The 26,818-nt window shown below is 33.8% G+C and overlaps 1 protein-coding gene across 7 annotated transcripts in view; it reads left to right on the top strand.

Moving 5' to 3' along the window:
• Nucleotides 1-26,818, top strand: part of RhoGEF2 (Rho guanine nucleotide exchange factor 2) — a 213,491-nt gene that overhangs the window by 150,604 nt on the left and 36,069 nt on the right. For 6 of the 7 annotated variants that reach the window (XM_074182252.1, XM_074182255.1, XM_074182251.1 and 3 more), the window contains 6 exons: nucleotides 6,859-6,939; nucleotides 12,291-12,475; nucleotides 15,085-15,463; nucleotides 18,127-18,435; nucleotides 21,439-21,650; nucleotides 24,437-24,524. In XM_074182252.1, coding sequence (XP_074038353.1) covers nucleotides 6,859-6,939; nucleotides 12,291-12,475; nucleotides 15,085-15,463; nucleotides 18,127-18,435; nucleotides 21,439-21,650; nucleotides 24,437-24,524 — 1,254 coding nt within the window. The remainder of the gene's footprint in view (nucleotides 1-6,858; nucleotides 6,940-12,290; nucleotides 12,476-15,084; nucleotides 15,464-18,126; nucleotides 18,436-21,438; nucleotides 21,651-24,436; nucleotides 24,525-26,818) is intronic. The other variant, XM_074182254.1, reaches the window with a different exon arrangement.

The following is a 26,818-nucleotide window of genomic DNA, read 5'->3' as shown; positions in this document are numbered from 1 at the left end:
CAAACATCAAAAGTCCGCAACAAAATCACTGTTTTCTTCTCAATTATTTAGAACTTTTACATTTTTATCGGCCCTCTTCAAAAGTTTCATGAAATTTTTTATGCAATTCCAAATCGAAGTTTTTTGTCTTGATGCCAAGGTTTCGATAAAATAGCACTTGTGAACCAGATTACTATTCTCTAGTCCTACTAATAGTCAATTAATCTATCTTCACGCCAAATTACGCTACACTTGAATTCATCCTTTAGGTGCATCCACTGTTTTTATAGAACCCTTATCATAATATCCCCCGTTTGCGAAATTTCTTGATTTCAGCATTTCCAACCCTTGAACTCCACCCCTGTCTAATCACCTCACCTATGGATTGCCGCCTCCACGTCTGCTTGCAGCCAAAACGGTTCCCGCCTCCGATGCGAGAGTTTGCATTTTCCGCACTCACCGTCGTCGATAATAATGTTCATGATAATATTATAGTATGATGTCATTGAATCTGATAGCAGATCGATGGATTTTCATCGGGAATTTCTTGATTAATCTCGTATGCACGACCGTGTTTGCGAATCAATTTAAATTCCGGTAAAGTTCAAAGCGACCGAATTTGTGTTGGCGGATCGATTGCGTTCGGCGGAAGATTTCATTTTATTTGTTCAGCTGTGGAGCTATCAATGAGTGGAGGTTTTTCGTTGGTTGGTGGTGGATCCAGGGATGACCTAGCAGGATGATTTTGTGATGATTTCCGTCAGGTACTTTTCGTAATTTGATGATTTTCAATGTTTATATGTCGTGATTCATGGAAATACATGATCTTTGGTTTTCATTCGAGTAATTATTTGAAGCTGAAGATGGAAAGCGAATCAAATTACGATCGCAAATGACAATCGAAGCTGGTCAATTTGAAAATCTAATTGCTAATTCAGTTATTCGTTTACAGCTTAGAAATAACACTAGTAAGAATCGAAAGAAAAAGGTATCGTAACACCTGAAATTTGATCACCATACAAAAAAAAGTTTCAAAATAATCCCTATCTATGAAGAAATATACACTGCTATTTAATGAGCACAATTCAGGATTTGAAGTATTGAGGAAAATGCCTGTTTGGAAGTCATTATACGCCAGAAGTTTCAGTTTTACCTTCCATTAATGAATGTTTACAATAAAAACATATCTTACCTAATGCGAGGATCATCATCTCTTCCAAATAAGGAGATCGAATAAAAAACCAAAGAAAGATCATGTATTTCTATGAATCCAAAAATGGATTTTTACCCTGTTCAAAACAATTCACATGATATACAATATTTCTTTGAAATCGTCCATCTTTCCAGATTACTGGAAAGACAGTTTTTTGAAACCTATTTATTAAAGTGGATCACATAATGATATAAAAAATTATCGAGCGGTCTGTAGTCAATCAGAATTACCCAAATTGTTTGACAGCCTAATTACAAAAAAGTTAACATGGGATTGTTGATATATAATCATTAATGAACAACATGGATTCAGTCGTGGTAGATCCACCAGCACAAATCTGCTCATTTATATGTTTAAAAAGAATGTGTTTAAAATCTGTTTTCCGTTAACCACCTCAGTTGTCGCACCCCTACGAACGACATCTCTCAGAAGTCGAAACTTGTGCGAACACAGTAACTTTTCGGGATGATATTTTCAGTTTGCTACACTTTCTCAGATTCTCTATTGTTTTAGCTTTTATTTCTTCAGATAGCGGAAGGTTATAAACTCGAAAAATCAGTATAAAAAACATTGACGAATTAATGAAATTTTCGAAGAAAAATGAAAATTCGGCTCATTTTTTTAACACACCCCGCATATTTGTGAATTGTATGTTCAGGCAATGAAGTTTCGTTTACCCTGCTCATCAATAGCTATATAAATGTAATTATTTTATTATTACTTACTACGAGGGTTGCCTTTTATATTTCGGGATCAGACACCAAAAACAAATATTAATAATCGAAAATCACTTTATTGTTTTTCAAAATATTCCCTATGAAGATCTATACACTTCAGCATGTGGTTGAACCAATTGTCGAAGCACTTTTGCCCCTCTGATTGAGGTATCTCCAAAACATGCATTCTGAATGCAGCAACCGCTTCTTCAGGTGTCGAAAAACGTTGACCTCTCAGTTTGTTTTTTACGTGCGGGAATAAAAAGAAGTAATTCGGTGCCAGGTCAGGACTATACGGCGAACGACTCATTAAATCGATGTTTTGGGTGCTCAAAAATGCAGTTGTTTGAGCCGATGTGTGAGAGCTCGCATTGTCGTGGTGAAGAGTGATCCGTCTTCGGCGGTTGGTTTTCTCGATTTCTTGGAAGACAACAAATGGCCAACAAATGGTTGTGTACCACTCAGAATTGACTGTTCTGCGTTTTTCTAGTGGTACGATTGCGGCATGTCCAGTTTTCCCGAAAAAACAGGCGACCATTTGCTTGGAAGTGCTTCGTGCGTGAACAACTTTTGTTAGATTTGGCTCATCTTTAAACACCCATACAGTCGACTGCTGTTTACTTTCGGACTCATACGTGTAAATTCCCGATTCATCACCTGTCACGATGTCATAGACGTGTTTCGAAGCACCGCGATCGTACTTTTCCTTCGACCAATCGACGCGAGCCTTTTTTGAGTAATTGACAAATTTTGTGGGATCCAACGCGAACAAATGTTTTTGACAGACAAATGTTTATGCAATATTGAATGTATGCTGGTCCCACTAATGCCTAAGGTTGTCTCAATCTCACTATAGGTCACATGACGATCATGTCGTGTACAGCATAAATGGTTTTCGAAACAACTGATTTTGGACGACCTTCAAGAAATTCGTCTTGGAGAGAACTACGACAACGATTGAATTCGCCTTATCATCGATAAACAATGTTCCTTGATGGAGCTTCTTCTCCAAAAATTGAAGTGAGTTCATCCAATCACTGTTGATGAGTTAATCCACGTCGAAAAATAATGGCACGAAAATGTTCACGATTTAATTCCATTTTTGGGCCGACATGAATCTTTTAAGTTACTGGAAACATCACAAATAGCGCGCATATATTAAAACGTTCTGAGTACGTATAAGCTCAAAAATGTCCAACTTTACGATAGAGCTGTCAGTTGCCAGATTGCAGCACTAGGGGTGCAAAATCCCGAAACATAAAAGGCAACCCTCGTATTACTTATTATTTTTTATTATAGCATAGCTATTCGCAAGGCCCTGCAACGTTTTCATTTTTGATGAAAATTACAATTTTGGGTTGAATAAATACATTTCGTACTGTACAAAACTTCCACAATATAGACAGATTAATACAAACACAAAAAAATCGAGCATTTACACCACTTACACTAATAACGATTACTTACTGGTAGGCTACGAATTTCATATATCTGATGACGTCACGCCCCGTTTCGCTTAACCACTTATTTGAGGCTGTTCTCTGAAGGATACAATTCACTAAAGAATTCATCCATCAATATTATCGATGTTACGTGTCAATTTCATGTTTGAAACTTACAAAAAGTGGAAATGACACTATTGCTTGCAGAAGCTATTGGCATAGTGAGACACGGGCGGTTGTTTTGTGAACTATTCAGTGAAAATCTCACGATAAAGTGCTACTCAAACAAGAAAAATTAACGAACACACGTTACAGAAGAATTTTATTGGCATTTGGTCGAAAATAGCGAGACATGAAAATAGTCTATTAATTGAAACGAATTTGGTTATGTCTGTGACATATAAAAGTCAATATTTGTTGATGCATCAGCGCTTAGTCATTATCTTCTTATATCTTTCATTAACCTCTACCCATCAAGCCATTAATGAACACCTATGCATTTCACGTTGAGTAATAAGAGACTGGAAAGGATATCGAATTGATTTTCTTTTAATAGATGGTACGCAAGTTTGTTGCAAAGACAACTGCATGTTTACTTTGTTCATTTTTTAACATTGACTCAGTGCGATAACATTGTTATTGATTTATTATTTTTCAAAGGCATTGTTGATGTTTGCTCACTTGAAAACCAGATGTTTCGCATTTAATATTCTTGTTGACTTTCAGAACTTGCAATTTTTTTGTAAAAACTACATTTTAATGAGTCGTTTTGGGTCGCATTACTTCAAAGTCGGGAATTGGGAACGAATGTTATTCTGTATACGAGACAATTTGTAGTAGACGGAATTTATAAAGACATCTTGAAAGCAATTTGGTTCCGTGCCAATTCAGCTGTAATTGTAACGTTGAGAAAAAATAAATTCTGTAGCTTTTCAGGATGGAATTTTTCTGGAAGATGAAAAAATTCACTCTTTTACGTTTAGGTTCCGTACAGATGTTCATTTGACAATGACGATGTCTTTCATTACAAATTATTAATACAGTAACCTGTTACTTAATGGAAAATAATACTATTCATGATATGAATTATACAATTTTCACACTGAAAATTTAATCTAAGACGTGTTTCTCTACATTGTAGCTTCATCAGTACTGGTATATCAAACTGTTCTACAATGTCTTTCATGAAACAGTGGGCAATTACAAAGCTGGTTAATTCTGATAAAACAGGTAGATTTTGAAAAAAAAACATGACAATACAATATTATTTCTAGGAAAATAGGTAATTTATAAATATGTTAGTTACTAGCATTTCAATTCTAAGAAGTAATTAAGGAAAACAGGTAATTTATGAATATGTTAGTTATTAGCATTTTATGCTGAAATAATCAGATAAATAACTGTTATAACTGTTCATAACACGATATTGCATGTTATTTATAACAATCAATCAATTTATTGTTATTTTCACCTCATCATTTGTCAATATTTTTTTTGGGTTTGTTCCGTTTTGTATTCCACTGAAAAAAAAAATAAATGGTTAATACTGGCAGAACATGTAGATTTTGATGAAACAATTACAATATTACTTCTAGGAAAACAGGTAATTTATAAATATGTTAGTTATTAGCATTTATCTTCTAGGAGGTAATTTAGGAAAACAGGTAATTTATGAATATGTTTGTTTATGCTAAAATAATCAGATAAATAATCAATATTGGCAAAACAGGTAGATTTTAATAAAACAATTAGAATAGAATATTACCTGAAGAAAACAGTTAATTCATAAATATTTTAATTATTGGCATTTTAAGCCAAAACTCATTTAAATAATTGGTTAATACTGGCAGAACATGTAGATTTTGAGAAACCAATTACAATAAAATATTACTTCTAGGAAAACAGGTAATTTATAAATGTTAGTCATTAGGATTCGATGAATCTATTATAATAGTATATTAATTCTAGGAAAACAGGTGATTTATAAATATGTTAGTTATTAGCATTTTACTTCTAGGAAGTAATTTAGAAAACCAGGTAATTTATGAATATGCCAGTTATTGGCATTTTATGCCAAAACTCATTTAGATAATTGATTATTACTGGCAAACCAGGTAGGATTCGATTATAATAGCTTATTACTTCTAAGAAAACAGGTTGATTCATGAATATTTAAATTATTGGCATTTTATGCCGTAAGTTAATTAAGATGAGTGAATAATACTGGCAAAACAGGTAAATTTTCTTAAAATAATTACAATTGAATATTACCACTAGGAAAACAGGTAATTTGTAAATACGGCGTCAAAACTCGAATTTATTGTGCCTATACTGTGCTAACAGAGATTTGGAAATGTTCATTCGAACACGTTTTTTGTCTAATATGAGCAAATGCGGCACCCAACGCGCGGACAGCTTCCTCATGCCTAAATGCTGATTAAATATGTGACAAACACATTCTTTTGACATTTTCATAACCTCAGCCATCTCTCTCACTTCAATTCGGCGGTTGTCTAGCACCATTTGGTGAACTTTGGCGATGTTTTCGTCGGTAGTTAGATTGAACTGTTCAATCTAAAGAGTTATCAGATTGAGACCTAGAGAGAACTCATTACAAGACCTGGGGAGTAGGCAGATTGAGGTCCCGGCGTCAAGTCACATCAAATTCTTGAAAATAGCTTCAAAATGGGGACCGAAACGTCGAATTCAAAACTCCAGACGCGGTTCAACCCGAACTCAACGGCAACATACAACTGACCGCTGAAACCTATCTGAACACACATGCTGGCTTCGAAAACGTTTTACATGAAATTTTCAATGAATGATCGCGTGCCGTTGCACAGCAGTGGTGGACTCTAATTACGGAGCGATCCAACCTTCAGTTGTAAATTATGTGGTGGCATGCCTGGCAAATCCAGAGAGTTCAAAAACTCTGTTGGATTATTCACAGCTTCGGTGGCATCGCAAACTGCATCTACGCTTGAAGTATAAACATTAATAGCGGTCGAAAACTGTGTAGAGAGTGAGAGAAGGCGAAAAGGCTTATTGTTTGAGAGAGGTAGGAGACCGGCTTCGTTCTCATCTCTACTCTGTGCTGTTTATTGAGTGAGAAGTTACGCCGGTAGATGCCTGATCTATGATCAGGGTTAAAAAATGATTGAAATACTAAAATGGCTATTAAAAAATTGGGGTTGGTGATAGAGGGTTATATGTATTTTCAATGCTTCATTATAAAACATCATGAAACAGAAACTTTTGTCCAAAACAAAAAAAAAAGTTTGTAAATTAGTGTAGAGAACCAAACTGAAGAAACTACTATTGTAGTAGAACGCGTATTGGGAATAAAGTATATATTGTGAAAATTTGTTAATATCATCATGATTCTGATTTATGGAAGCTACGCAGGTTACGCAAGTTTTGAATAAGACATTTGAAAACCGCTTTTCTATTATACGTTGTGGCTTGGGATTCAAAGTATATGCTATCACTATTTTTGTGTGTTTTATAGCGGTGATGTGGATTTGGATCGACACACGGCTTTATCCAATACGGATTCGGGTAGCTCGTCGAATTCCAGTATATCCTGCAAGTAAGTAGCTAGCTAGTGCTTCAAAGCTATTGTTTGCTTGCTTTTTGTTAACGCTTACATTTTATACCGCTTTGTGGAAAATCCATTTGCAGCAAAATCTTGAAACCATTATTTTTTTGAGTTATTTGTTGCAGTTTATCTCTGAAACTACAACATTATCACTAATTAACACACATTTGAGGTGTCATATGATTATTTGTGAAGAAAGCCCAAATACAAATCTTAAGCATTCAAAAAAAAATTGGATTGGTTGGAATTTATGTTTCCCACAGACTTCATCATTGAAACTATTTGATTTGTGATCAACTTTTTTCGGATAATTCAGTATTCTCAAATGTTTTTTTTTGTCTTCATTTCAAATCATCTGCCTTCGAAGATAATATTTATATTCCAAGTATTTCTAGTCTTCCTTTACTGAATTTTAATCGGAATTATTTTCTTTATGAATTGTTTCTCTGCTAGATTAAAATTGAAAATTATAGACCGTGCGTGATTTTTCCGTTTATATTTCAAGGGTATAGTTTTCTTCAAAAATAACTATTGGACGAAATAAATCAAGATTTAAAACCTCAACACTCCAGTTTGAGATTATTTACTATTTTTGGCTGTGTAGATGAAAATGAACTACTTTGATCTGTAAAAAAACTTTTGAGGAACATTGAAATTTGAAATCATGTTTTTAATAAAATTCGGAAAAACTCTTCAATGGGAAAATATGAATGAATACGTAATTCTCGATTACGATGCTCATGCCTTAAACTATTCAAGGCACTATTAGCCCTTGAGTAGAAATATTAGAAACGGAAATAACACTATCAGCAACACAACATCAAGCGCGTTCAATCTTGAAATTTAAATAAAACGAAGTGTGTATGAGATATTACCGAAATTTTTTATTCGTTTGAAAAAACTATTGATGTGATTAGGTGTAGAATATAACACCATTCAACCATAGAATAATCAACCAGTAAGTCCCCCCACTACTTTCATTCATGAATTCACAAAGTGACCTCGAAACGAAGTGCGGAGCCAATTTCGTTCTTTTACGATAAGCGTGAGCTAATATAAAAACGAAATTTAAGGATATTATAGAAGATTTTGTGGTGAGTCTCTTATAACCAACTACAAAAATGAAAACAATAATAACAACAGCGAATAAACTGAACACAATATCAATTTCCGACCGTTCATTATGACCAATCCGATGCCCGTGGTACCGTCGAGTCCGTTGATACTACAGCACGATCTTGGTGACCCTCAAATCACTTATGCAGAATATCCAAACAGACCTAATAAATGACAAATAATTTGACAGATGTACCTTTAACAAGATGGCCTGTTAACAATTGTCAAAGTTCGGAAATCCTTGTTGGAAATCTATATAGAAGCAAGTCCAAGAGAGGAATTTGGGCTCACTGATGAATACGAGCTTCTATTTAAATTGAAACTGAAGTCACTTACTTGATAGTTGATGTAGAGAGCAAAATAATGCACAAATTGAGATTATCATAAAATCCATCAGAATTGATTCGTTAACAAATATGGCGCATATCTAACCCCAGAGAGTCAATTATACGTGCAGCTCTCAAAATAAGGTTGAATCTTTCATCACCAGCCTCATGAAGCTCCATAACCAACAAATCTGCTGAAGATCTGGAACGAAGTATCTTGTATGGAATATATTTCCTCTCGTAAGGTACCACAGGAAAATGAACAGTAGTTAGTTGGCAAGTTCTGAAGTGAAAAAGAAGAGTTTGAAGAAAATTCTGAATCCTAGTGAAACCGAAATAGCTATTTTTCACTATTCTTGGGTATAATAAAAATGTTTATATTCATAGGCAACAATTCACAAAATTGGGCCTTTGGCCCGATATTCACAAAGTTATCTGGGATCGTAAATAAACATTTGGGAACGATTTGCTGTTCACTTTGAATTCGAAGAAGGGAACTTTGTTCGTTAATTTTTTTTTTAATGACGAATCTGATCTGATCAATACCTAAACAGAAAAAGTCTATTGTAACGTGTGATGAAGGCAATATTCCGCAGATAGCAAATTTGATCACTGAAAAGAAAACCGAAATCATGGTGGACAGAATGTTTGTCATAATAGATAATTTTAGATCCTCAGTTGTGTTGTTTTGTTGATTTTGATTTGTACAATGAATATCTTCATCAGGCCATATCCTTGACGAACCGGTCTACAGGCATGCAGAAATCAATGTTACCACATCGTGTTTTGTAAATGCAGTGGTTCAAACATGACCTATATCGTTTGGTCAATAAATCAATTTTATGCGATTTGTTTATTCTTCTACCAATATTTCATAATCAATGGTTTAGCGTAACCTCAACTGCTGTAACACTTTATCTCCGAATAGTTGAGAATGTTATATAACAACGTTATTATTATCAGGTATGTTATTAAAACAATTATGTTCAGTGGCTTTATTAGTTTTGGAAAATATACGTTGTTTGCTATATCCTTGCAAATAATCGAAATAGATGAATTATAAAAGAGAATGATGTAGTGATTATTTAAAAATTTCATGGATGGTTAAAAAAGAGCAAATGTGTTTTTGTAAAAACGCCCCTTACCAGGAGGGGTACCGTTATTCTGATTTATACATCACCATGAAATTACCAACATTATATGGCATAAACCTTTGAACAAAATATGCAGTTTTCATTTTTAACACACTACATCTCCAAAACTAGGGAGATTAATTTCCAAAACGTGGGAAATTTGGACATATGTTTATGGGAACTCTTCTTTTCAAACAAGAAATCACGTTTTGAAATAAGAGACAGTTCTTCAAAACGCCGCGCCGTATATACCCGAGCATTATAGCTAGAGACTAGGCATTTAAGTTTTTATAATAAGGGGCAGGAAAAGCTTGGAACTTGATAGCTTATCACCTCATATATTTATTTTATAACTTTAATTTCAATAAAATGAACATTATGAAAAGATAGTGCTTTTTAAGAGATATGCCGAATTGACATTTTACACCTGGTACTCCATAGAGATTGAACTACTTCCTCGGCTAATACCACGCTGGATATTGAATTGTATCCTGCAGACATTTATGCAATATATATTGCAGAGGTTAGTCTCGCTAGATAAACGAGAAACATCTGTCTCGCAGGATGAATGAAAAACCTCTGGGTGACAAACATCTGATGTGAGGTATCTTGCATAAATATCTGTCGAATATAATTCAATGTCCAGCATGGTATTAGCCGGGGAAGTAGTTGTTTTGTGGCATGCATTTACCAGAACTTTCTGTAGGTAAGTTGGGAGAGGTGAATAATTCGAGATTTTATTTCGAAATATTTATTTTTTATACAAATGTATAACTTCCCGAGAGTCTTTAAAGTTGTTTCGATTTATGTTAGACTGTTTGCAGATTAATGCTTAGGTAAGTATTCGGAATATACTGTTGCAATCTGTATATAAGTTGTAGATTTTGAATGACCTTTGTAAGTGGAAGTATTACAAACTGAAATTTTCATTTTTTTTCTATAGAGCAGCACCACAACTAATTGAAATTAGTAAAGCTAATGGTTTTTCCCAAAATTAAATGAAAAATTTTTGGGAAAGAAAGTTTTTGGCTGTCTACTACTCCATCTTGATACAAAACACAAAAGTGTGGTACTTTTCTCTACTCAGTTTGTATTCCAAACATTCGTTATGGAATAAAAATCAGATATCATTCACATGAGTTCTACTTTAAATGAACTTAAACTGAGTAGAGAAAAGTATCTTCTGTATAATTCAGTGTTCATATGAAAGTATTTGTTTCGAAAGATTTTTTCTTTCGTGTAATTCAATGTTTATATGAAAGTAGCGTTTCAGAAGGGCTTTTTTCCAGTTTGTGTCTGAAAGTTACTTCTTTGCATTATCTACACATCCATGTATAGGGTTACTCATTTTTAAATTGATTACTTCTTTCGTTTCTTTGGAAGATTCTCACATTTTTTTGTATCAAGATGGAGTAGTAGAAAGCCAAAAACTTTTTTTCCCAAGAATTAATCACTCCTAAAAATATAACCTCTTCAATTCAAATAAATGAAAAATATTTTGAGATAGCGGGGTTCTTTATGTCAAGTCAAGTTTACCATCTCGGATTTGATGAAATTTAGCCCAAATACACATTTTATATAGGCTAAGAAATACAAAAATTTAAATTTTTTATGTAGCTATTCCGAGTTTCTTAAAAACAACTAAAATTATGTTTTGCGTATATTCACGCTCATGAAAGAGGTTTCATGGGTTTATATTTTAATCCTCTTTGATATAATAAGCAACACATAGAGGATTTTGAAGAAGTGTTTTTAGTAAACTTGAAAAAAAACGATTCTAGATTTTTATTAAGTTTCATCTTGAAAAAATAAAAAGATTCCGAGTAGTTCATAACTAAGCAAAGTTTCAATTTAGGGCAGTGATATTTAAAAGTTATTCAAAAGTAATTGTAACTTTTAGGTTTTTTCAAACATAATAGGTTGTTCAAAAGTTTTCTCCCTTTTTATGAGTCTACTTTAAACGTGAGTTTGAAGTAGACGTGACGATCCGATCCAAAATTGGATCGTTTCCTTTGCGCAAAACCAAAAAAACAGACCTGACACCCACGTTTCGATCTTTTTGACTTTTCCAAAACGATTTAAACTATTAAAACCCATGGGAGCTGACGCCCAGTTCTTCTACCATTCCACGCACCATTTGTGATGGGTCAGTCTACACCAGGGTCCTCAAATCCTCGTCCTGGATTACTGTAGGTCGACCACTTCGAGGCTCATCTTCCAAGCTAAAACCTCCGTAAAGAAATTTCGCAAACCAACGTCGAACAGCGCGTTTTTTAACACCTTCATTGTCATATATCTAGTTAATTTTTTGGATTGTTTCGACAGCGCTTTGGTTCAATTTGAATTTGTAGAGAAATATTAGCAAAAAATAGCTCAGCGACATCATATAGTAATGAGCTGAAAAGAGGCAAAAAATTGAAATCTGGAAAAAATGAACAGCATCAATGTTTAGATTACAACATTATCTATCGATCAGTATTTTCTGCGATATGGAGCTACAAAAACAAATGATATTGAAACGGACAAAAGTTTTGAAACAACCTAATATTCAAAACGGGAAAAAAAAACAAAAAGAAATTAAAGTTACTCCAATTTACGCAAGAGGCTTTGCATCCTGCTGTGTTTACAATCTCTAGCCAAAATGTCAATTAGGCATAATATCTCTGAAAATACACTTTTCCAGATTCATTCAATAAGTCAAAGGAAAATTAAAAATTCATTCAAAAATCAATTGATCGATTGATTAACCTTTTTATTTGTTGTCCAGTGACAGGCTGTCAGAAAGTCCGAGCAACAGTATAGATGCAGTGGTTCAGGCGGCAGCGCTACGTGGTACTGTCGACTCAGATAGCGATATTGATGCTGAGTCGGAGCAGTGGCAAAGTTTGGTCCCACCTGAAGAGCTGAAAAATCTACCTGCCCACGAGAAAAAAAGGCAAGATGTGATAAACGGTAAGTAATAGACCATGTCAGATGAGAATTTCATTAGGAGCATATGTTTTATGTTGGCTACACTGTGTACCTGTCAGTAATGTCAATTGTCATTTCAATTTCGGTTCCGTGGTGGCCGTGTTGAATTTTGAATATTTATATTTGCATTCTCCTTACCTGAAAAATCATTTAGTGAAATTAGGCTAACCAGAAATTCTGAGAATAGCGACGAAAGCTTTTGACTAACATGAGAAAAAGATTCATTACTTGCTTATAAGTAAGTGTGGACATTTTCCTTCAAAAATACGCCATCTGTGGTAGCAACAGACTACTCAAAAATCATTTTTGCAACCTGAAAAAGCGTAAAAAAAATAAAAAACTGCCGTCGATGTGATTTGAACTTATAGTCACTGGTTTACATGCAACCTACCAAGGTTCCAACGAATTAGTGTGACATAATTTAGGTTTATAATTACTTAGATTTTGTTATCAAGTGACGAACTTTTGAACAGTGTCAATTTCTCACATCCATCGGAAGATCTACTACAGGTGCTCATCTGTATTTGATATTGAAGGTGTTGAGTAATGGATCCTTGTCTATGTAAAATTGAAAACTGTATTTTTCAAGAAGATCTATGAGTTCAATAATTGAGTATGGGGTTTGAGAACAACTTTCAAATGAATCCATTCTACAGGCTCACTTGTAAATAAAAATTGAAGGCGTGGCTCTTCTGTAATTGATATTGAAGGTGTTGAGTAATGGATACTTGTCTATGTAAAATTGAAAACTGTATTTTTCGAGAAGATCTACGAGTTCAATGATTGAATATGGGGCTTGTGAACAACTCTCCAGGCTAACTTGTCAATGAAAATTGAAGGCTTGGCTCATCTGTGATTGATATTGAAGGTGTTGAGTAATGGATCCTTTTCCATGTAAAATCAAAAACTGTATTTTTCAAGAAGATCTATGAGTTCAATAATTGAGTATGGGGTTTGACAACAACTCTCAAGTAAATCCATTTCCCAGGCTCACTTGTCAATGAAAATTGAAAGCGTGGGTCATCTGTGATTGATATTGAAGGTGTTGAGTAATGGATCCTTGTCTATGTAAAATTGAAAACTGTATTTTTTTAGATATATGACTTCAATAATTGAGTATGGGGTTTGAGACAAACTCTCAAGTGAATCCATTTCCCAGGCTCACTTGTCAATGATAATTGAAAGCGTGGGTTATCTGTGATTGATATTGAAAGTGTAGAGTAATGGATCCTTGTCTATGTAAAATTGAAAACTGTATTTTTTAAGAAGATATATAAATTCAATAATTGAGTATGGGGTTTGAGACAAACTCTCAAGTAAATCCATTTCCCAGACTCACTTGTTAATGAAAATTGAAAGCGTGGGTCATCTGTGATTGATATTGAAGGTGTTGAGTAATGGATCCTTGTCTATGTAAAATTGAAAACTGTATTTTTTAAGATATATGACTTCAATAATTGAGTATGGGGTTTGAGACAAACTCTCAAGTAAATCCATTTCCCAGACTCACTTGTTAATGAAAATTGAAAGCGTGGGTCATCTGTGATTGATATTGAAGGTGTTGAGTAATGGACCCTTGTCTATGTAAAATTGAAAACTGTATTTTTTTAGATATATGACTTCAATAATTGAGTATGGGGTTTGAGACAAACTCCCAAGTGAATCCATTTCCCAGGCTCACTTGTCAATGAAAATTGAAAGCGTGGGTTATCTGTGATTGATATTGAAAGTGTAGAGTAATGGATCCTTGTCTATGTAAAATTGAAAACTGTATTTTTTAAGAAGATATATAAATTCAATAATTGAGTATGGGGTTTGAGACAAACTCTCAAGTAAATCCATTTCCCAGACTCACTTGTTAATGAAAATTGAAAGCGTGGGTCATCTGTGATTGATATTGAAGGTGTTGAGTAATGGATCCTTGTCTATGTAAAATTGAAAACTGTATTTATTAAGATATATGACTTCAATAATTGAGTATGGGGTTTGAGACAAACTCTCAAGTGAATCCATTTCCCAGATTCACTTGTCAATGAAAATTGAAAGTGTGGGTTATCTGTGATTGATAGTGAAGGTGTTGAGTAATGGATCCTTGTCTATGTAAATTTGAAAACTGTCTTTTTTAAGAAGATCTATGAGTTCAATGATTGAGTATTGGGTTTGAGAACAACTTTCAAATGAATCCATTCTACAGGCTCACTTGTCAATAAAAATTGAAGGCGTGGCTCTTCTGTGATTGATATTGAAGGTGTTGAGTAATGGATCCTTGTCTATGTAAAGAAAGAAACAAAATCATAATCCTACAACAAGCAATCATATAATTGAGGCGCCTATCAATGGTCATAGAATAACAATTGTATCGAGGCTAATGTAACATCAATCGTACTATATACATAATAGTTGTTGAATAAATAATTGACCACTCTCATTGCAAAAGTATCTTTTCGTTGAAATTAAAAGTGGCACTATCAGAAACCCACGTTCCAAAAAATATATTTTTTTATTTATGCCCTACCACTTTTTCGATCCTCATTACTTTTCTGCCGAAACTTTATTGTAGATTTTCCTAAAGTGTATGACATTCATTCCAGAACTTTTCCACACCGAAAGTTCCCATGTGAGAAACCTCAAAGTTTTGTACAAAATATTCTACAAAAAAATCCAAGAAAGTCAAACTCTCAAACCCGAAGAACTGAACCTAATCTTTCCGAACATCAAAGAAATGTTAGACCTCCACATGGAATTCAACAAAGAAATGAGGAGGCGGCGGAAAGAGGATCCGATCGTTAAAGAGCTGGGTCATATGTTGGGGAACATGTTCGGAGACCTGTATGGAGAGTCGTTGAAGAAGGCTGCGGCTACCTTCTGCGAGAGACAGCAACTGGCGCTCGAGTTTATCAAGAAGAGGCGGGAGAGAGACTCTAAGTTCGATGCTGTATTGATAGAATGCGAGAAGAAAAGACAGTGCAGGTAAAATCTAGTTAGAGGATATATTTTTGAGTTGTTTGAAAGCAGAAATGTAATTGTAATGTAAATGTAATCTGAACCTCTGGCAATTAATAACCTATCAATATTTTTATTATTTGATATCAACGTGAGGTTTATTTTAAACATAAGCCCAAGTGTGATTTCAGACACTTTTTTACTATAAAACGATATATCAACATATGTATACTACTCTGTTCAAAAAGTAAGGTGAATTTTAAATATTTATTAAAAAATATTTATTTATTCATCAATTTTTTATTTTGTTCCGTTCTAAGTAGTCGTCCTCAGATAGAATAAACTTGTGTCAGTATTTTCCCAATCCTCAGCGATTCAGTTTTTATCTTCTCAATCGTTGTAAAACGCCGTCCTTTCATAGGTTACATCAATCTTGAGAATAGGAAAAGTCTCAGGGGGGCAAATCTGATGAATACGGTGGCTGATGCATGATTGCAGTGTTTTTTGTTAAAAAAATTATGCCCTGGGGCGTCCAGGGCGTCATTCATATCTTCTTGACCTCATGTAAAAAGCTTGTACCACTTGTGAACATTTTTCTGACTCGACAGTACAATCACCATATGCTTTTTACCTTTGAAGAGCTTTTTTCGAGCACTTGATTCCATTTTTACAGAAAATTGGATGCCAATTCTTTGATCCGTTTTTTTCAAAAGCAAAAAATCGCCCAACACGAAAAACACTTCTTACTTTTGTGCCTCTCGCCAACAAACTAATCATGATAAACAGCTGAAACTGTGAACATATGTCCTTGACGAGTGTACCAACTTAAACAAATGAAAAAATATCTAATTGAGTGTACTTAGCCCGCTAAATTTCAACACTCACTATATTTTTTGGACAGAGCTCTTATTTTGTTTTTATTTCTGATTTCATGGTAGTAGATATTGTGATTTATTGGGGATAGTTTGTTTTTTCTGTTTAAAAGTATGTATGATAAGTATGATTATATAGAGGCATGGCAAGGTTAACATTCAAAACTTTCCAAACAAAACAATTTTTTACATTATGTGAGAGGTTTCTCAATATTTTTTCTACACAATAAATGCATCATTTGTATAGCTTATGATCTTCAGAAAATTTTAGACAATATGGCAAAGCTCTTTGAATATGGGGACAATTTACCATTTTGAATATATCAAAACTTACTCTATTTCGTAATAACTTGAATAAAAAACAAACTGCTCAATTTGGCTAATAATCAATGGACTTGTTTTATGATTTTTGGTTTACAGTTCATTTGGTAGTAATTTCAAATTGAAAAACTGTGTACTTTGTTTCAGCTCTTTAAATAACGTTGTTTTCGTGTAATTAATTATTAAAAATAGTTTTTTCTAGGCCCGTGACGTCACGAGCCTAGTCCCGCTTGTTGTTCGATTGACCAATAGGAACAAAGCAAATAATGAACATTGCCAAATTGTTAAATTCACGGAGAGTATAAACAGTTTCTGATTCATTCGTGATTCAAAGTAAAATTACACTCACTTCTGACAACTAAATCTAAGAAGAGAGTGTATGAAATGAATTGGAAGGGAGAATTGATTATACATGGGATCCAAATAACACAAAACGCAATAAAAACGTTATTTTTGAAATATCTCCGACAGTAGACATGTTCATGTTGATATCACAGAAATTTTAATAATGGAAGTGTATATGAACCCGTTAACGTTTAAATTCATGAAAAAATTCTTCATATGAAACGAAAGGTACTCGAAAACCATGGTCCTAAATATAATTTAACGAGCTATATTTTTTAATGCTTGTTGAAGGCTCATGAACCCTAATAAAATAAATCATTTATGCATTCATGCAACCCACCAAAAGTAAGAAATTCAACGTTATATATTATATATTAGCCATATTGCCACCCAGTCAGCTACCACTTTCGAATGTATGAGACAATGTACTCTTTCTAATGTTTCATAACTTCGTATTTTTGTTAAAATAATTGGCACTTGGTAACACCCCTGTAGACATGATCAATTTTATTGGTCAACAGACACGCGGCCAATTTAAACTCTTGCTTCTCGAATTTTTCTTTTTTCTGCAAATATAAACCGATTAGGCTTGATAAGTATAAAATACCCCTAACTCGATCAGTCTATAAGCAAACCAGTATCATTTTCAATAACATGAAACAAGCCCATTAATGTGTTCTTTCCAAGTCAATTCATGGTTTATTGTAACTACTAAAAATGTTATTGATCCAGTTTGCTGAATTATTTGTTGATTAATTTTTGTAGTGAAACTAGGATCATTACTAATATTTTTGGGTGGAAGTGTCCTGAATATTTTTTATATTAACAAATAATTAATTCATTGGTGTGACAATAATCATAAAATGCTTGGGCGCTTATGTTTGCCTTTGCATAACACTCTTAAACTATTAGATTTTTTAAGCAGACGTTTGTGTCATTGGGAATACAATTTCTAAATCTGATTGTTTTTACTAAGTCAGTCAGGTCATTGAAGAATACTGTGAATAAGAGCGGCCCAAGTGCGGAACCCTGAGGTACTCCCGCGTAACATATTGTATGTCAGATATAATACATTTTCCATCTTGATTTCATTATGGTTCTTATCAAGAATTGGACGTTATATCTTTGCTATATACTCTGTTGTCATTTCAGGCGGTTGCAACTTCAAGGCATCCTGCCCACAGAAATGCAGAGGCTCTCGAAGTACCCTCTCTTGCTCGAAAGGCTGATGCACAGCATCGAATCGTTAGACAGTGAACATTCGCAACAAGAAGAATTGTCAAGGCTGAAGAGAGCCCACCACATGTCTAAAGAAATCCTCAACTATGTGAACGAAGCCGCCAAAGTGGCGCACAACAAACATAGGTTAGAAGAAATACAAAAGCATCTCGACACCAGTGCTTTCGAAAGGTCCGATCACATAGCGCAAGAATTCCGGACGTTGGACCTAACGAAATATAGGTAAGAGCCTTTTTTGAATGTACCAGGTCTGTTGAAAAAACTAGTTGAGTTTTCATTGTCTTTTGAATTCCTCAGAATGTTTATATGAGGGATAAAGGTAAAACTGGAATCTCTTGCGTAGAATAAATCCAAAACGAGCACTATTCCCACGCACCACTGCAACACTATTTTTGACGCGTCTTCCAAAGATGAAGAAAACTGAAGATGTTAACCCATTAGTGCTCAGAAGTAAAAATGTCGAATTTATTGATATTGCAATGTCTTTTCTGCTACTATATAATCACTCGAGCAATTGCAAAATATATAAAAAAATATTTTCTTTTCAAGGACCCCAGAAACGCTTGGCAACCTGAGTTGCCACTGAGCCTTTAGGGCATTTAAAGTATGTCAACAGGTGATGATATTATAAAGAATATTATTTGAAGATTCATATAAACAAAAAGTTTTATCATTCATTTTATTTATTATACAAAACTACACTTTAGCATATTACATATTATGGAATGGTTCAAAACATTCGGAATGAAGTGGCACTTTGCATTTTGAGCAGAGGTATACAGTACGGTTGTGACACATCTTACACTGCCTGTACTTTGACTCTCCTTTCACAATAAGGTGATTCCTTCCATCTCTTCTTATGTCATGAAGGGAAACAGATCTTGAATAAGATGATGATGGTCCAGGTCTGATAGCAGGAGTACCATATAAATTTAATAATTGCAGAACAACCTGTCTTCTGAACTGCAAAAGTGGCATATCGTGTCCTAGCTGTCTATAGAGGAGCCATCCCTGTACGCAACATTCATCCACACTCCAAGCAAACATAGGCCACCACCATTTCTTGATTCTTATTCTTGTCCTGTAGGTACTTGTGAATTGATCATTGAGATCAACCCCTCCCATATTTGAGTTGTATTGAGATATTGGGTTAGGTATTTTCACAGTTATCTTTTTTTTTCAGTACGAGTGGATTTACTTCATCACAGTTTGACAGAACGGTAACCACAGAATTGTCATTCCAGGAAACTGCGATCAGTTTTCCATTTCCAACAGTTACAAATTTTCCTCTTTCAACCTTCTTGAATTCTTTCTTGGGTGGTAAATTCATAGCTTTGCCTATTCTGTTTTCTCGTAGAGTACTGGTTCCTCCCAATTCCCTTTCACATAAATCTTCCAGAAGAGAAACTGAAGTGAGCAAATTGTCGAAATATAGTTTTGTTCCTTTGGGAACATTGCAGTGATGCACCAAACCAATTACCACATCACCTCCCTGACTAAGACCAGTATCAGGCAATTTGGTGTTTGATCCACAGTAAGGTTCTACATGAATTATATATCCATTCGGCTTAGCTATCACCCACATCTTGAACCCAAACCTTATAGGTTTTCCGAGAATAAACTGTTTCGCGTGATGACGGCCATAATATGGTATGATACTTTCGTCAATTGAAAGAGAACCTTCACATGGAACTTGCTTGAATGACTCATTCAAATAATCAAAAAGAGGTCTTACTTTATAAAAACTATCCGTGTCAATATTTGTGTTATCATTCAGGTGAATATATCGTAAGATTTCTTCGAACCTGCGTCTGCGCATTGCCTCCGAAACGATGGTCACGTTGCAGTCCGGGTCTTCTTGCCAGTACATACGCTTGTTAGGTAACTTATGATATCCACTCAATAACATAATGCCCAACACTGTATAAATCTCTTCAGAGGAGATATTCACGTGATGCTCTCCTTTTTGGCCGGCATAAAGATTACTTTGTGTAACGATATGGTTCACCAATTGGTCAGTGAAAAAACACTTGAAGGCATCTAAAGGCGAAACAACAGTGTTCTTCAGAAAGTCTATAGTGAGTGGTTCGCAAGGTTTCTCTATAGATGGCAGTTTCCAGACATGTTGTTTGTTTGAAGACCAAGTTGATTTTGATGGCAGGACTTTTTTCTTCTTCTGCAGACGAACGCGCTTTGAAGTAGAAGGTTCGGGATCCTCATTTTCTTCCATATGAATGTCATCATTCTGCTCAGGTTGAGAATTCACAATATCTTCCATTTGAGTATATAGATTTTGCTCAGATTGAGTATATTCATTCTGCTCTTCCTGTGATTCTTCAAAAGTAACCACAGCCTTACTTCGAAGTATACGGCCAGGCAAATGTGCTGGTTTTCCTTCCACTTCATCATCAGACAAATCAGAGTCTTCATCTGTATCAGCATTCGGAATGCGGAGGAATGATACTAATAGATCTGATACAAGGAATTCGTTCACCGTAATACTCTTCGTAGGCATTCAGCATTTCATTAACTGTAAACGTGCCATCTTCGCGTTCCGACCTAAGAAATAAAATTATTTTATCTTTATCTGGCTACCCAACAGCTCGGTGGCAACTATAGTTGCCATCTGAATTTACATACTTGATACAACAATACCGAGAACAAAATTCATCTACTTGCCACAAAACCTCAGAAATATATATCTTAGTAACTGATTCTAACAGATGCATAAGAATATTTTAGTGAGAACAACAAATTATACTTACGTTTTTATAGGAATGTTCGTGAGCTCTGAACTTCACAAAAATCAAAGTAAACTTTAGAAAATATCAGATGGAATATACAATACTTTTCTTCACAAAATGTCGGAGTAAGACTTGTATAACACGTTCACGATGAAATTTCAGACATAACCTAACAAAATTTGACATGCCGTTGATTTGAAAACAGTGGCAACCCATGTTTCCAATGAGCACTAAAGGGTTAACTTGGTTGACAAACATGCATCGAGAAAAGTGACCGGGAAAAGTGCTTGTTTTGGATCTAAATAAGTTATCACTTTTTGAGTAAGAGGAATATTTCATTGAGACTGAATACTGATGGGTTCCTGTGAAGATAAAACCCCAATCTTAAGAAAAGTAAATAGCTGTATACGTTTCTTTCAATTTTTTCAAGTTTTTTGACGGTAACTGAATGTGATTATTCACAACTGCATTGATTTTTCAGGTTAATTTTGGAGGGTGGTATGCAGCTGAAAAGGCCGAACAAACCCATTGTACCAGTACACATCCTGCTGTTGGAAGAAGCCGTCATCATTCTCCAACGGGAAGGCGACAGGTTCCTTCTGAAGTTTTTCCAATCTGGTTCAGCCGCCCAACCTCAACCCCTCTCTCCAATTATAAAAATGAGCATGTTACTAGCTAGGACGAATGCTGTTTGTGAGTACAATTTTTTCAGAACTAGACGAAATACAAATTTGTTCAGGACTTTTCGATTCCAATATTTTTTTTCTGGTACAACTCTAGACAATTTTGATTGATTACACCTCATTGGCAATAATGGTAGTTGAATAAATTGATATTGAGTGTAAGATTTTCACAATAGGTTCCATAAATTAAAAATCTCAAGAAAATACTAGCAACATATTTTGATTTCTGCAGCATCTATACAGCAAGCGCCAAACATGATGGCGCACTCATTCGCACAAACTCATTTTCAATGTAACCCCCACTACAACTCTAGCAAGACAAATAAATGCTCTGTTCAGAAGCGTATCATTACTTGTCCTTCAATGCTGTTGGCGTTTGGCATTGTCTGAATAATTGGTGTTGTTTCTGAAAAAATATCATCGCCTAACAAAATAACAATCATCAAGGGTGTATTATTATATAACATTGAAAGAACTATACTACGACCCGTAATACTAAATAAAATATGAAAATAAATTACAAAGAAGTCATGTTTCATTTGCTACCCTAATTAAAACTAATTATATGTACGACAATGGCCAGCAAGGGGCTTATTGTAATTCAATAGTAATTTAGTTGGGAGAGTATATACCTACGCGATCGCTCGCCATCACGTTTGGCGCTTGCTATATCAACATTTATAGTCTGCGAAATCAATCCATTTCCTTAGAAATAAGATACAATGTTCCAACTTAAACTTTAGTCAGGACATTTTTTTGGGATCCCTCAATCTGAAAACTGGTTTTGGACAAAAATTCATTCTGCATAATCGATTCAATATATATCATTTGATTTCTCAAAATTGAAGAAATGAATTAAAAATGAATGTATATTTAAAAAATATTTGAAAGTATGTTTATTGAATTTGATATAAAAACAATTAATTGATAGTTTTTATTTTCTTTCAACATTTCCTATTGTTAATTTAACCATCCATTGATAACTTCTTCGTTTTATGTATGTTTGTGTGTGCCGTGATACTTGTGAATATGTGTGTATATACACTTGTGAGTATGTATGCATTTGTGTGTGCCTGTATACATGTGTGTATGTGTGCACCGCTATACATATGTGTGTGCGCGTGCGCCAATATACATGTGTATAGAAGTGTATGTGTGCTAGTATATGTATGTGTGTATATGTATACATGTGTATATATGTATGTGTGTGTGCTGTGCGCCTGTATGTATGTGTATATGTATTATATTGAGTTGGGTCAATCTCATGTTTTTGCAAAACAAAGTTCTTGGCAAAACAAAAAAGGAATCTGTAAAACACCAGGGTTTCTGTGCATTTTGAATGCTCAGAGTGGTGTAGAGTTTTATTTAATCATGTGACATACAAATTATTGTTGAAATTATCATTTGATGCTTAAAGGTTATAATATATTATGGGTATTTGAACGAACTTGCTTGGTTTATATGTATTCCATCATATTGTAGATTGCAAATAAGCTTAAAAAATGATGAAAGGAATCTAACCTTATACAATAAGCATTCGGTACTCGAGTCGTAGATGGCCCTTCGAGTGATAAGAATTATAATTTCTGATGATATAATTTTGAAAAGCTCTCAGTACAAACGATAAATCTTTCCTAAATGGATTTTATCCTTAGTATGGAAATATTTGTAATATTATTTCTGAACTCAAGGGAAAAAACCTAATAATACTTCAATAGCATAAGCTTACTCATATAGGTACAAATTTCATAAACAATAAAAACAAATAGACCGATGTCAAAATCCATGTTGGTAATCAAGTACACTTATGTCCATTATTGATTATTATTAAATATCGAAGACCTTTATAAAATATTCTGTAGAACTTCTGTTGGGATTGCTATTACAAACATATTACTATTAACTGTGGTATGATGAAAATGGTTATCATGAACAAATGTTTTATTATTAAGAATCAATATGACATAAATTATTAGGACACACATTTTAACACTCAGAAATATTGTTTTTTATAAACTATGTTTATTAGAGGCATTCGATGCTGAGAGCTCGATTTGAATATATTTGATTTGAGTTTCAATTAATAAAAACAAAGTGGATGAACTGTAATGGAACTGTGAATTCACTTTAATTTTATATAGAATTGATTTTGTCCAATTAGAGGTGTTTCTATTGATTTTTCTGAGTTTTTTTTTGTAACATTTTGTGCATGTTCAAAAATTAATAGACTTTGAAGGTTTATATCCCAAGGCTATTTTTTCCACATTAATATAAATTAAATTAATTCAACATTCAATTTGAAACCATTAAGCTGCAGTCATCTATATATAATATTTGGTTCCTCATTTATTATATTTGAATTCAATATATTTTGGACAAATGGACATTTTGTCACTTCTATTACTGGCACATCAAGTAGTGATTATCAAAATTAGTGTTTCAATTATTCAAATGAAATGAATAAAACATTCACAAAATTGTTAGTTGAAATATAAGATTGATTTTGAAGAAATTCTCAATCACAGAGAGTGCTTCCTATATAAGTCACTTTTACCCTTTTTCTGAAACACAATAGAGTAAGTTCTCATATCAACCTAATAATGGTCGTATAATTTTGCTGCATTTCAAATTACTGAGATTTATATTAAATTAGATAGTTGAAAGGAATAGTCTTTGTAAATGATTTCATGAACTATATCATAAAGGCTTTTGTTTGTGTGTACTAAGCACACAGTGGAGGGAGAGTAAGAATTTTATATTTCTCAAAAACTTCACTCAGAATCTTTTTTATTTCAGGTAAAAATGCACTGTTTCTGGTCAATATGCTGCCCAATAACAGCCAGATGTATGATCTGATAGCCGAGGATGAGATAAAAAGAGAAGTGTAAGTACTTTATTTAAATTAAATGTTGCCATATATGTTCATTTAGTTTTTTCAAATATGGACCTCCAGTTTTTTTATCGATTTTTGTAGCCACTGTAATAACAAACTCAGCTACGTATTTATTTATTCAAAGTGAATCTACAGAACCATATACAATTCCAAATGGCATATAAACAATATAGACAACAGTATAAATAATAGAGAATATAAAAAGAGAAAAACAAGCACAAAGCAAAACAAAACCAATTAGAAACAAATTGAAAATAGCAACTAGGACAACTTAAGAATATCTTGCTTTTCGAACCGGGCAAACGCCAAATGTGTGATGTCAAGGGATGAGAAGTTTTCAGTATAGTTTCTCTGCAATCTTGTAGTGAAAGCAGTATTTCCATAATTGGTTCGATAGTTTCACATATAGAAAAACCATCATTGACGGGTGGTTTTGACACTGACATGAATGAACAGTCCCTTTAATATATCAGAACAGTCTATTGAATTGTTTATGACTTGTGAAGGAAATATATCATGGCAAGTTTATGCCTATCCTCAAGAGTTTGGGGGTTGACTATTGTAAGCCTAGTATGCGTATCAATTTCCTGAAAATACAAACTCATTTTCCAAGTTAAGAATTTTGTGAATCGCCCTTGTACTTTTTCTAACCTTTCTTTATGACTTTTATAATGCGGTGTAGTATTCTAGAATACTACAAACTAGTGATAAATACGATTTTATTGCATCCAGATCAAAATATTTGTAGTGTATGTCTTTTGATGAATCCTAGCATTCTTAAGGCTTTGATACAAATATTGTTTACATGATTATTGAAGTTCAGATTTTTGTCAAACACAATTAACAGGTCACAAATATTATCTACAAGTTGTAACATAGAGTCATCAATGAAATAGTTCCGCTCAAAAGTGTTACATGCAATTTAAAGAAACTCATCACCTTTCACTTTCCCACATTGATGTTCAGAAAGTTCATTTTGCAGTAGTTGGAAAAATCTATATCGGTCTGAATCATTTGACAATCCTCCATGCAGGTAACTTCCCTACAAAATTACATGCAATACTTGCCCTTATATAGTGACGAAAACTAACGAACGAAATTATAACAAATGTCCAGTAGATGGAGTGACATTTTGTTGTTTGCTCCAACTTAGGAAGAGGAATGAAATACTCTGAAAGAATTCCGATTTTCAATTATGGAATATCATTGACTTTAGGTCGATGATGGTCATTATCTTGCACTGACGAGTAGCTAAGAAACCTGAAACTGGTCTGCAAATGTGTCCGTTCCAAAATTGAAGGTCGACTCTTTCAGTTGTATTGCCAATTGCATATGCAGGAAATTCCTGCACTGACGCCTGTCGGATATAATCCAACGCCATTCGTGGTATTATTCAGTAGAGTAGTTATAATAATACTTTATTTCCGTGTAGACAATATACATTGTATAGGAATAGTCAATAAAAGAAATAAAAATAAAGATAAAAACAGAGTATAAGAAACATACAAGTTGAAACAACACCTTGAAACTAAAATAATACCCTACTTATCTAATCTAAAAAATTCATTCAATGAATAAAAACGTTGTTCAATTAGAAAACTCTTTAAATTTCTCTTAAACATCACATAATTATGTTCTTCCCTTAAATGATCAGGCAGTTTGTTGAATATTTTTATTCCAATGTATTCTGGTGCAAATGAAGTTATTCTTAGTCTTGCATATGGCACATGAAATCAATTTTTTGTTCTAGTGTCATAGTGATGAACATTTTTATTCATTTTGAAATGTGTTTTGTTTTTGAATATGTAGCTGCATATTTCAAATATATAAACAGATGTGAGTGTTATGATGTGATAATTTTTGAAAATTTGTCTGCAAGATTCTCTCCTTGAGACATTCGCAATACACCGTATAATGCGTTTTTGAGCAATGAATACGTTATGAGTCATGGATGACCCACCCCAGAAGCAGACACCATACCTCAGTCTTGAATCAACTTGAGCATAATAAATGCTCATTAGTTGAGTGGTAGTTAAAACTGTCCGCAGATTCATAAATAGAAATTTCATTGAATTAAGCTTAGAAATTAGATGCTGGCAATGAGCATTCCACTTCAAGTTTTCATCAAGAAGAATACCCAGGAATTTAACACTTTTATTCGATTTTGAGTATGTCACATTATCAGCACTGAAACTGAAGTCTTCCATCCTATTTTGTCTATTATGAAAACGAATAATATTTGTTTTATACGAATTAAAAAATAAATCATGATAATTGAAAAATTC

Source organism: Leptinotarsa decemlineata, unplaced genomic scaffold, assembly GCF_025532065.1.
Source record: "Leptinotarsa decemlineata unplaced genomic scaffold, Ldec_3_MD MMD2_tig00026328_RagTag_RagTag, whole genome shotgun sequence".
In the NCBI taxonomy this organism is placed as follows: Eukaryota; Metazoa; Arthropoda; class Insecta; order Coleoptera; family Chrysomelidae; genus Leptinotarsa; species Leptinotarsa decemlineata.
Note: the sequence above shows the minus strand (reverse complement) of the source record. Positions and strands in the feature narration are given on the sequence as shown.